Below are 13,827 nucleotides of genomic sequence, written 5' to 3'. Positions count from 1 at the left end.
CAAAATTTTCAGCCCACGACCCCCAAAATAATAATGCCAGTGACTCGCGACCGCCACTATCTTTGGAGGTGGTTAAAGTATACAAACGTTGTGCGCAATGGCGCACACGCACTAACGCCTGTTTCACACATAGACCTACTCTGTTTGCAGTGCGTATGCAGTGTGTATTTTTTTCTGTGCCCATATTAACGGATTAGAGCGTTCACACTGCACAAAAAATGACACCTTACCAGGCATTTAGGTGAACAAGGAGACATAAAGATAGCACTCGTCTCTTCGTGAAGTTGGAAAAACAAAGTTCTTTATGACCTGAGGGATTTCTTGTAAAGAGATTTAAAATGAAAGAAAAAATGAGAGAGTTTTTAAGTTTTAATTTGAAATGTTTGTAAATTTTTACATAAAGCTTATGTTTAAATGTTTTGCCACTTGTGAGCAATGTAATATATAAATCTAAAGTATGAATTGAATAAAACATTTAAATGCAGTGCGTTTAATCGTGACATCTATGAAATATAGTGTATACAAAGAGAATCGCAATGCTGACAAGCATGTTCAGTAACAACTTTTGGATTTGAAATAAAAATAAGTAAATGTTGTGTTTGTGATAAACAGCCACGGATCAGTTGCGCACTGCAAACGCGGCATATGTGAAAGCACAATGGCGCGTGCTGCATGTGTACTGCAAAGGCATGACGGAGGTGCTTCTCTCTCCTCCGCTGGCCTCCCTGCGTTGTCTTTGGTCGATATTAACCAACGTTTCATTTTGACAAAAATAATATCCAAAGCTTAAATCTTAAAGAATTACATAAGTGCACTTGTTGGAATGTTTAACATAGTGCTGTAAATTGACCTGCTAAAACTGATGCCATTACTAATATGTCGTTAATCTGTCATAATCACCTCAGGAGCCACGGTCGAGGTGAAGGAAAATCGAAAGATTGATGGCTTTATTTATTTACATGGTTTTTGTTTTTTTAATTTAACTACTATTTTTAGTATTTTGTTTACAATTATTGATAAAATATGCTATTTTTTTATTTCTGGAAATCATCTCGCGACCCCTCCCTCAATGTCTCGACCCCCACTTTGGGAACCACTGGATTACACTATAGGACAGACACACATTCAAACACACATTCAGCTGGCACAACAGTGACCAATCATTTTTTAAGTGATGTTGATGGCGGAAGTATTTTTCCCACACATTTTCCTGTGAAAATATTCTTCAATGAACACTTTGAGGCTGTGAGTCATACTAGCCAGCTCCCAAATTAATCACAACATTAAACATTTGACTCAAAGCTAAAAAGAATTTGAAAATCAGAAAATAAGGAAGTATAAGACTGTACATGAGGTCTTGAGGGAATGAACTACTCTGTTTGCACATGTGTTTTTCTCATGTCTGTTTATATTTTGACTTTTCCCGAACATTTCTTCAAACCTGCAGGAAAACCTTCATGTTTCTTGCATTGCCTGGTTTTATTTTAACTTATTATTGTGCATGTTAATACACTCAAGTTCTCTGATTGGATTTTGTTTAAAGGGCTGGTTCAGTGTTTTTTTTCTAGGCTTGATTGTGTTTTTGGGGCGCAGTTTAACATGTCCTAACGTGTTTTTCATATATTTTACCTTTATTCTACACCTCTGTATCCATTGTCATATGAACGGCTCGTTTGACTTCCTGCTTCTATGAAGCCGCTTCCTTTCAAAATACGCAATGTGCTCAGATTGGTTAGCTGGCCCATGTATCCAGAGCCATCGTGATTCGCTGAAGCGTCCGGAAATGCCACGCCCCTTACTATTTTAGTTGTTACCGGTTATGTGGGCTTCGGTGAAAATGTAAATAATGGGGTCTATATTGCTGTATCAAATTGAGCTGAATCAGACCCAGATGAAGAGGGTAAAGCAGAACCTCTGCAATCACTGCTTTTAAAGGACGTTTATGAATGGTATTTCATGTGGCATTTGTGTCAAAGTGTTTAGATATGCTGTCACTGCTGTTTGTTAGCTTTCAATATACAGTTTTATCCTGATTAAAGCTTTACTGTAGCTGAATACATGACTGAGTAGTAGCATTTTTGTAAAGGTAGCGTTTAATTTATAGCATGAACAACTGTTTGTCTATGAACATAGAAGTTTGTTGGTGTTTGAATTTAACTGGCTAACTGGCTAGTGAAGCATAAATGCATTGGTCTTTGTTTACATCCTTGATGCAACCAAAAATAGCAACAGAACTAACGTTATACCTTTAAAACACTTGTACAAACAATAAAACGTACTTACAGTTTGAAGCCAATAAACAGCAGCTTCTGCTTTTAAAGTGGGAACTGCTTCATCTTTCAGTAATAGCCTTTGTGCAAATCCAGCATTGAACTTGGCTGCATCCAGTGTAAAAAATATCACAGATTATAATGGGTTCTATTATCTTTTGACACGTTGCGTCGCTCACGTCCGATGTACACAACTCTTCTGCTTCTATTATGCTGCGCCACATGACCTCGCCCACTTTGTTGTGTGTACCCGGTGTGTGTTTTGCAGGGTTTATGATGTCACCAACCCGGGAAGAAGCTTGTTGTAGTCCAAACCGGTCGTTTTTGTAGGCATTAAAATGCCTTAATTTCACAAGACAATATCTCCGTTTGCATTGAACTTTCAGCGCTGTAACTTTGCGGATACTGTTTATGCTCAAGCAGCAACATTACACACTAACTAAAGTTAAAAAAGTGAAATCGCATTGAACCACCCCTTTAAGAATTCTGGGTAGGAAAGTACTTAAGGACTTTAACATACAAGATGTTTTTTTTTTTTTTTTCAGAACCCTACTATTACATTATTACCATTGTGTTGCTTATTAACCATATTTCAAAGACAATAAATTAAATATAAAATTACATATAAAGATGTACTTAAGTCTTAAGCGAGTCAAAAAAAACACTCTTCATTTCAACTTGCATTTAAAATAAATTTAAACCATAATACATTTTAATGTAATTGTTAATAACATGCAATTAAGTGTCTGAAAACTTTACATTCAGTTCGCACTTACAGTAAGTATATGTAAGTATATTCTTTTAAAGTATATTATTTCTGTAATAAGTAGCCTTACTCTTTTATGCTATAGTGTACTTCTTTTTGTTATATTGTTATGCTTTCAAGCGACCAACCGTGCGGCAGGCAAATTAGCCTTCAAAAGGCTAGTTCACATGTTGGCTTGTTGCCAGATGGCTGTCTCGTCAAAAATGAGGTCAGGGTCCCTTCTGGCACTGTTTGTGTTATGCAGACATAGAGATGGCCCTGAGGGCCGCACATGAAGTTATTGGATACCCCACACTTACACTCGCGAAATGGCTAAGCCTTAATTATGGCTTTTAAGAAAACAAAGTAATAGTGTTAAATCGCAGGGATTCTTTAATAGATTGGCAATTTCATGGAGAGCTAGTCACTGGGGTATTAGATCCAATTTGCCAAAGTGCTGCTTGATTAGAAGGTATTGCCACCTGAATCAATACCCAGGGATGATCTGAGACCTATGAGTTATTCTATACCATATTCTTCCTGTCTGTGTCCCTGCGCTTCCCATTTTTCCTTTTCCACTCATCTTGGAGTGCATTTGCTTTTTTCCATTGCTTTTTAAAATGTGTATTTCTATTCAGTCCTATCCTTTCCTCTATACAGCTCTCAATCCAATGTTATATACAGTATCCCAGAATCCTCTATGGCCAAGAGTGTCAGCAAGACATTTGCTCTTTCAAAATGAGCTGCCTTCGTAGGCAGAATTTTAAGGCATTGTATGTATGTTCTTGATTCTGAGGCTGTACTAAGGTGTATACTCTAAGAAAAGTGTGTAAAAATAGGGCCTGTGTACTGTGTTAATAGACGTGCCGATATTCGGTAATACGATAATGAATATACACGATATATCATGGGCACTTCAAAATACCGTAAATTATTAGTTATTATGAATTATTAAAATTTTTATAATGCATTTTAAGAATACTTTCCCCATCAGCCGTATAAAATGCACAACACCGCTGTATTCTGCATCAAAGGGACATGCACACTCAGATGTAAACAAGCCCAATGTGCACTAAAAGCACAGGGCGGAAGGATTAAAGGAGACGCGCTGAATGAAAGTGCGCGTTCACTCTCTGACAGCAGAGGGCGCTGATGGAACAGCCGAATGCAGCAGTTACCCCGGAAACCCGTAAAAAAAAATAGCTGCGCTAACAGTTTTTAAAAAGCTTTAAACAGCCATTCAATTTTTTTGTATTCGCACTGTTGTTCATCACAGCACCAAGTACTTAATAATAAAAGACTTAATAGGCTATTTATCTGGACTACAACATCACCTAATGATTGAAAATGTTCTGATTATTTGTTATTGTTAGAGAACTTAGAGACAAACTGCTTCATTAGTTAAGATGTTAATTCATTATTACTAAACTGACAATGAAAAATACTTTATTAATCTTAGTTAATATTAATTTCTTAGTTAATATTCTTAGTTCTTAGTTAATATTTAATAATAATACTAAAAAGTATAAAAGAACTTATTCAATCAACCTGAGATAAATCTAACAATGATCAGTTGTATTTCTTAACTAATATTAACAAAAAATAATACTTTCTGTAACAAATGTAGCTATTGCTCAATCTTAGTTAATGCATTAACTAACGTTAAATAATGACACCTTATTGTATAAAGTGTTACCTGTTGTTCTTTATAATTCTTTTGCACTTTAATCTGTTTATAATTTTTTTGTGTTATTGTATTTGAACATTCAGAGATATTTTTGTTATAAGAAAAAGAGTTCTTAAACCTGTTATACTATGACAACAATTTATTGCAACTTATTTCAATAACGTGATAATACCGTATACCGTAGCAATTATCGCAACATGAAAACAGGGGCGCCCCCAAGGGGTGGCCAGGGGTGGCCACGGCCACCCCTGCATAAACTCTGGCCACCCCTGTGGCCACCCCAGTATAATTTTGCATTGGGTACTATTAATTTAAATGCATAATGTAAATTCACAAGTTCATGAAGTGAAAGAAAATAAAATGCCACCAAAAAAGATAGATTGACTGACGCCACCAGAGTAGCTGTTTTACTGCCACCAAGAGTCTAAATAGTAATGTCTACAGACCTGAATTTCAAATGTTATTTATACTGTGAAGAGGGTAGGGTAGGGGTGTGCGATATATTTAGTCTACGATTTTATCATAATTGTTGTTTTAACGATACACAATCGATCTGACATCCCTGTATGTGATGTTGTCTTGTAGATTAGACTAGTGTCGGTGCGCATTTAGAGTGCACGCTTTCACTGTGTTAATAAATATCACATGAAGAGTGCCGTTTTTCTCCAGATATCAGCATAACAAATGTTATATAAATTTTATTCATGTTTACATTTTAGACATCATTGCCTGTTTCTGCACAATTTCGCCAACGAATATAGTTCAGATCAAATCCAGAGCATTGTATTGCGTCCCTGAGCAACAAATGGCACTGTTTACTGAATGAATCAGCTTTTTGAACGAATAAGTTGAATCAATGAAAATTGGAAAAGATAGGTATAGGGTACAAGTGATGACGAGGGAGCTTCAGTTGAACAACAGTGAACTGCGGTCAGATGAGATATTGTCAGACTATGTCAGTAAAATTCAGAAAAATGAACAGGTCCAATCAGCCGTTATTCTGTGCTCGCGGCGCGCACTCAAGTATTGCATGCGCAAATGTGTCGGCGCGCGCTGCATAATTACTTTATTATAGCTTAAATAAAGCCCAAAAGAATACGAGCAATGACCGTCATTGCTCTGTTGTAAGTTAAGTCATGAAATTACCACACATGAGATTAAAGCTGCCTCAAAACTGTGAATGCATGTATTTGTTGACATGGTTTTAAAGCTATTGTTATCCAATTTGTTGGCCTTAAAACATCTTAAAAATGCACATATGTACACCAGATAAATCTAAATTTTCTCGGGGAGCATGCCCCCGAACCCCCCTAGCAAACTATATTTTATGACCTCGGTAATTATGAAACCATAATGCAATCTGAGGTAAATCTGTATTTCTACAAATGTGCACACTTTTGGACTAAAACGGTGTAGGTATGTGTATGCAAATAAATGGGACTGAACGCGACTGAATGTAAAGGTTTGTGTCCTCATTATTCTATTAATAACTACCAATTGATTTTGCATGTATGTATATGTATACACACACACATATATATATATATATATATATATATATATATATATATATATATATATATATATATATAATTTTTTATTTTATTTTTTTTTTGCCACCCCAAGAACTGCTGTGGCCTCGTCTGGCCACCCCTATTAAAATTTTCTGGGGGCGCCACTGCATGAAAATTTGATACCATCACATGCCTATGTGTTAATATGAAGGAAATTTCCGTATTGATTTTTCACAGGTTTTTTATTCATATTTTGAATTGCCAGAAGGCTTTTCCATTTTTTTTTTTTCTAAAAACAATTTTCTAGTGTAGGCAACATACAGTAATCATTCTGCCTTTTAAGACATTGTGATTAAGAAAAAATCTAAGGTAGCATCACATGCATCCTTTGCAGAGAAGGCAATCCCAGAATACACTGTGATGAGCTCTGTGAAAATATAAAACCTGAGAGAGAATTGATAAAACTAGTTAATTGTAATTTAACATATCATTTTACCCAATATTTTTATGTATATATTATATCTATTTTTATGCTTGTTGCGCAGCATTAGCTCAGCAACTTGCTAACATCAACTCTATTGAAATCAATTGTGAGTTGCTTCTCTCATGTGAAGCTTCCCTTGTATGAAGTGAAGCTTGTGAAGCTTCCCTTGGACAACCTGTCACTCACATGAGATCACAGCATTAGCAAATCACAACCATCCAAACAAATCCCAATGGTCAAAATTAAGTCCCACCCTATATTTTTTTCTTGTTCAATTAGCCATTTCACTAGGATATATATGGCATATTATATTAATTCAATGTCACTCTGATTATGCCCTCATTTTCAGCCAAGATCCACTTCGAGCCTGCTCTGCCAGCTGAGCGCCAGCGCCTTATCCAGTGCCTGCCCATGGGCCACATGATGAAATTTATCGTCACATACCCCACTGTGAGTAAGAAGCATAACCCATCCACTTACCCACAGCCGGCTTTACCGGCTTTCCCAACGCAGCACAGTGCAGTCACTTCCCCTACAGCTCTACTGCATTAAACTCTATAATGAAGTTAAATTGTGCAAAGGCATGGAGAGCTGCCTCCTAGTGCTCTGTCTACCATATTCAGCCCTCACTTTAATTTAATATTTAATTTTGGCTCTCCAGTGACTGGAGATACTACCTTAATCATTGGATAAGGCTTGTCTGTCAACTGTGAAATGTTTACTTGATTTTTTTCTATCTTTTGTATATTAATTTAGTTAATGGGTTTCACTCATTGACAACTTATATTGATTTAATAATAAGTTTAATAAGTTAAGAACCAACTGAAACCAAACATGCACAAAAATCACTCCCAGTGGCCTCTGAAACATAGATTGCATTAATGTGAATTGTATATATTTTATTATAAATTTAATAACAATGTGACCCTACAATAAGTTTTATTTCAGGAAAACAAAGGGATCGATCAAACCTCTTGTGAATTTGGTGGACATATTCAGTGAGAACACACATGTACTCAATTGTTAGTGCATGAAACCTTGTCTGAGTGCTTAAAATCATGTTTTAGTCTTCTTTATTATCTCTAATTGCATATATTCATGAATAAATGCATTGGAAGCTACATATGGGAGCCCCGTAAGTATGCATAAGTTTGCTCAATGAATAAATATAAAATATAAATGAATATATTTTGCATTTATTCATTTAGCAAATGCTTTTATCCAAATCGACTTACAAATGAGGAACCACATAAGCTAATTTTTCTTTTTAAATAAGGCACTTTAGATAAGGTGCTGTTTTGGAAAGATAGTAAATATTTTAAACAGCACGTAGACAAAAATATGATTATGAATTATTTGGCCTTTAAAAATACATTTTTGTCTTTGTCTTTACAAAAAGCTAAGAGGTTGAGACAGCATGCATTTATATTTTAGGAAAAAACAACAATTTTAACAACAAAGTAGTTGTGTTATTGTGTTGGTTAAATGGATACTTAATCCAAAAATGTAATATGTTTGGAATGATATGAGGTTGAGTAAATGCTGACCAAATTTTCCTTCAAGAAAATATTTCCGTTTCAACATTCAAAATTCACTTTTCAATGGGCAACGTAGCCCTTCAGTTTGAAAGCAGTTAAAAATAATCATAAATCTACAATTGAATATTTACATTTATGCAAATATAGCTGCTTTTTATGTAGATAATGTCCATTGTAAGCATAGTGCTGGTCTCATTTAATCAAGAATGAATGCTTTTCATTTTGAGAGCTGTTCATTATCTGCATTTTTGATCTGACTTCACAGGCATTTTGGAAGGAAAAGGGTTTCTCTGGGGAAATCGTTGTTCGCCCCTCCGAGGACTGCCCTTTAAGTGTCACATTTGATGCCACCAGCCCCAAAGGCAATCCAGCGCTGGTGGGGTTCATCACTGGAGTACAGGCCCTTGACTGGAGCGACAGAAAGGTGAGAGACAGAGAGAGATTGAGAGCGGGGGTTTGAGAAACACAGACATGCATTTTAATAGCGTAGTGAGCTGAACTGGGGTGAGAAAAAGAAGTGTGAGATAAAGAGAAGGAAGTTTATTATGTTCCAGTGTCAGGTCTATTCTCAGTTTCACACTTTCACAGGAATACTGAGACAGTGAGTCAAGAGGTGAAAATAAATACATTTTGACATTTAGTTGCTCAAAAACTGCCCTTGTAAATCATAACAGTCATAATACCCTGCTGAAAAGACTGGCAGAGCTGCTCACAACCATACTTTTAAGAGCCTTCAAAAACAATCTGTCTACCTATATATATATATATATATATATATATATATATATATATATATATATATATATATAAAACATGTCAAAATCCCTTTCACTCCCTTTCCCCTTTCACTCCCTTTCAAGACAAGTCATTTCACTCGGCGGCCATCTTTGATACGCCTCTCGGATAGCTATGTCAGTCATGCAGCACATCTCCTATCTCTATGCATGGGAAACATCATATTCTCCAAAGCTGTTCACCAAGCATGAATACATTTTATATTTGAAATCTGACAACAATTGTCTCATAAATGTGTTTTCTTATATTAAAATAGTGTTAAAACAATGTGCATGTGCAGTCCTAAGTGTACGTCTTAGGCTCACACTTGTAGTTCAGTTCGTTTGGTTCGTTTAGTCCGGACCAAAAAAAGAAAAAAAACATTTAGTCCTGGTCTGATTAGTGTTCAGATTGGCTATTTTATCACCGAACCAAAAGATACCTTACCTAAAGGCATAGGGATACATTCACAACCTGATTGGTTGGATTTTATGACGTATTGCCTATTTTGAGACATACTTTCAAATGAACCGCACTAACAGAGCAATCGCACCAGGGTTTGTAATCAAACCAAACATGACAAGTGTGAACACACCCCCAGAACATTGACTGTTTTTGACTGCTACAGTGATGCAATGACTTCAATTAGCGATTGCACTTTCTTTCATTTATAGTAATACGAGTCATAGTAATATATGCGCCTATAGGCAGGTGCACAACGCGTGTACAATCTGCTTGTTACACACATAGTGATGCGCAGCAGCACACAAACATGCCAAATATTAAAATTAAAAGGATTACAATGTAAAAGTGTATTATTGTCTACATAAAGATAAAAATGCCTACATGTCATAATGGATAGTCATTGCATGTATCAAAATTACCTGTTGCTGTAATGACGAATGAAATTGGCTAATTATTTGACCAATCGTGGCAATACACACATGTATTTAAACTGACTCATCAGGCTGAGGGTGTCTGTGTTCCGCCATGTAAATAGCAATCCGTCATGGGATCGGGAGATGACACTCTCATTGGTTTATTACGTTACACCCAAAACACACCCATGACTCATTAAGAGACTTGGTACACAACCCTTTTGCCGGCCATTTTTCCCATTGTTAAACTAGCAAAAGTGGATTCGGACATGCTCTAAGTGCACCTGTGCCATGCGCGTCAGACCATGCGCTTAGATCGTTAAAATAGGGCCGATCTGGGACGCCATAAAATAAAACGTCTACTTGTTCCTAACACTAGTATACTTCTGAAATCTCTACAGAAATGAGCAAATGAGCTGTTTAAACCGGAAGTGTCAAAGCGAGCGTTCCGTAATGCTTCCGTTTACTCTTCCATTTGTCCTGTTGTCGACAGACTCGAACGCGTGAATTACATCAGAAAGTGAACAGGCATCTGTATACTGTATCCAGTTGTCAGGGTTCTGTCACTTTGATCTGTTCATTCTTGGTTTAGTGACAGAGCTCTGACACTCCCATTGACACTCCTATTGGCTCAGCATGACAAGACAATAGTGTCAGAGCTCTGTTACCACACCAAGAATAAACAGAACGAAGTGACAGAACCCTGACACCAGAGTAGACGGTGTCAGTAATTATAATGGGTTCAATTTGCTTTTGAACCGATGCTCACATCCAGTGTAGACAAATGTCAGCCTTTAAGCGACTGAATGCCAGTGGGCGAGGCCTATGGTGTGATGATGTATGACTGTTCGTCAGTGTTTTGCTCTGGAGGCAGTCATATGCAAATGTGTTTTCCCGTGTGATGTCACAGATCCCACAATATCTGAATGAAATGAAAACTTGAAACTTCCAGGATGTTACAAAGGCCTCTTAAGCCTGGAAAACACCAAGCCGACGATCGGCCTAAGTTTTCTCAGTGTGTTCCGCACCGTCAGCTGAAGTTGGTCCTTGTTGTTTTTTTGTTTTGTTTTTCCGGCCAATTCAACATGTTGAATCGGCGTCGGAGCTCGTCGGTCAGTCAGGCCATCTGATCATTCTGATTGGCTTTTCAGCTACTGCCACCTGCTGGTATGGAAAGGCATTTCTTCTTATGCAGGCGCAGAACGGACGTGCTACTTGACCGTCGCGTGTCGAGCGTCGGTTTGGTGTGTCAGGGCAACTTTGGACCAATACGCTGCGACTTGAGCTAACCCTGCAGTCTGTTTTTGTCGCCACTAGTTCGTTGGCATCGACTAGGTGTGTTACGGGCTTTACAGTAAATGCCAAAAGATCAAGGCAAATTTGATTTCTGATGTCATGACTGCTTTAAAAATAGAAATGTTGTCTTGGCAGCTAACTGAAATAAGTTTAAGTTGAAGTACTAAAATTACTAAATTTGAAATAAAACATAAAAGCTAAAAAGAAGTATTAAAATATAATAATAAAAATTATAAAAGCACAACAATTACTAAAACTTAAACTAAAATAAAAAAAGCTCATTTAAAATATTCATTTTAAAAATAATAATATAGTATAACTAATACTAAAATAACACTGACACCAACTTAGCTGACATGCTAGTCTAAGCTAGTCTTTGTGAGTGTTTGTGCCAGTGCAATGAAGGACAAATTTATTTTCTCGGCATCCTAATCTGATTAGCGATTAGCTGAATGTCTTTGCTACAGAATTAAACTGGAAGCCTTATCTTGGGAAAACAAGTATTTCCAGCTTTGAGTCTTCAAAGGGTCTTTCCTGACTGATAATGTGGCAAAATATTGATTTATCTGTTACTCATCACTCAATCAAACAAAGATGGCCATATATCCTGCATGCAGAAAATAGCTAGCCTAAAGCTAAAAACCAGATGAGACCAGAATTCCCTCTTCGAAATGAACTGGTCTGATAAGAATGTTTCCATCTCGCTTCTTATGATAAAACTCCCAGACCATCCGTTGTCATGCATTATAGACAAGAGCAGTTCTTCTAAGCCACTGAGTTTATGGTTGCTTCATTTATAATGAATCAGACGGACAAGTCAGTCTGGTTCTCACCTACTAATACAACATTACTAGTTTGTATTAGGTGGTATTTTATGCTGAAAATAGCCATTTTTCACCTCCATTAATTGAGATTTGTCTGTAATGTCTTGTACTCTGCAAAACAGTTGTTGACAAGCTCTGGTTCTTCTTATACGGATGTCCAGAAAAGCCCAGACTGATTACTCCGCGCACTAAACCCAAGCTGTTTGCTTTCTGACGTTACTCCACATTAATGACACATGAATGAGCTGGCAAAGTTTGAAGTGTGGATATGAAGTGCAATTTTGTACGGTTTGTTTTATGGGCAGGCATTAGATATAGTGGCTAGCCCTCCAGCTCCTTATGGACACTTTTATATACCACCCCGCGCATATGGTTCCCCTGCCGCCTCGCCCCCTACCTGGTGCAAAGCCATAATTGTAGGCTGAATTATAGTCCGGGACACTTGGTTCAAGTGGAAGTGTGCACAACATGCAGATGCAGTGTTTTATGTGTTCCCTTAGCATCTGTCACTCGTTGGCATAGTAACAGCAGAGGTGCACGCCCCAGCCCCTTTTCTGCCCATAACTCATGGAGAACAAAGACCAAAAAGGAATTGAGTTATTCAGATCAATGTAGGATGGAGAACCGGACCCAGCCCGTTTCTTGCCCTTGTGAAAAAGTGCAGTTTAGCATCATTTTAAAAAGAGTACTATTATAAATAATATACTTTAAAAGAGTCTGCTAATATAAATAAAATGCTTTATAAGAATATATGTCATTGTTTTCAGACACTTAATTGTTATTTGCAATTAAATTACAATGTATTATAGTTTAAATTTATATTAAATGCAACTAGCTGAACTTTAGTTTTATGACACTTAAAGCTACAATATGTACATTTTCACCACTAGAGGTCGCTTATTCAAAACAAACGCGTAGCTGGATGATGCCTTGATTTCGTGGAATCATGGGAGGTGTTGTCAGCCAGTGGAAAAGAATCGGGACAGGACTTTACTGTAGTATGAAACAGAGCAGGACCGAGTGCTGTGTGAGCAGAAACAAGGCCGCTGGAGCGATTGCTAATGAGATACGAGTGCGACACACGTCTAGAGAGCAGAAGAACTTTTATTATGCTGCAGTTGCTGCTTCCGCTTCTTCCGATCGTTTGTATGTGGGGTAAAGCAGCACTGTTTTATCATAATAGATAAATTTGTTTGTTGAAATTTGTTATAGTGCTACTCTGCGTTCACTCTGCAGCTACTATGAGACACTTGTTGCACACTGCAGTAAGCTAGATCGATATCAGGCATGATCAAACATGGTACTAGCTGTAAATCAAGAAAACAACATTTAAACAATAAGACTTACTGTGTTGAGCTATATAACATGATTAGTTTTCTGTCCATGAATGTATCCATCCAAACAGTTGCTCACCTGTCTAATAAAGCACATAATATATTAAAGCGTCTTTGGTGTTTCCATTGTTTCTACAAGATAAAACTGGAAACCGAGGGTAACGCGAGTATGATGTCATTGATAGGCGATACACGGACACAGTCCGAGTCCTGATTAAAATTACTTATTTCTCTGGATTTAAACATTCTTGGAAGCATTTGAGATAATGTAAGTACACAAGTCAACAAAATATATAACATTGTTCTAGTGGTTTTTGGATATTTTAATCCAAACATTTTACATATTGTGCCTTCTAAGTAGGACTTGAAGGGATAGTTCACCCAAAAATGAAAATTCTATCATTTACTCACCCTCAAATTTTTCCAAACCTGTATGAGTTTCTTTCTTCTGCTGAACACAAAAGAAGATATTTTGAAGAATGT

At 36.9% G+C, this 13,827-nt stretch overlaps 1 protein-coding gene across 1 annotated transcript in view; it reads left to right on the top strand.

The window, feature by feature from the left end:
• Window positions 1-13,827, top strand: part of si:ch211-127i16.2 (probable flavin-containing monoamine oxidase A) — a 59,325-nt gene that overhangs the window by 26,407 nt on the left and 19,091 nt on the right. The window contains exons 8-9 of the mRNA XM_048176336.1: window positions 7,050-7,150; window positions 8,504-8,662. Coding sequence (XP_048032293.1) covers window positions 7,050-7,150; window positions 8,504-8,662 — 260 coding nt within the window. The remainder of the gene's footprint in view (window positions 1-7,049; window positions 7,151-8,503; window positions 8,663-13,827) is intronic.

Source organism: Megalobrama amblycephala, linkage group LG2, assembly GCF_018812025.1.
Source record: "Megalobrama amblycephala isolate DHTTF-2021 linkage group LG2, ASM1881202v1, whole genome shotgun sequence".
Classification (NCBI taxonomy): domain Eukaryota; kingdom Metazoa; phylum Chordata; class Actinopteri; order Cypriniformes; family Xenocyprididae; genus Megalobrama; species Megalobrama amblycephala.
This window is presented reverse-complemented; position numbering and strand designations above follow the sequence as displayed.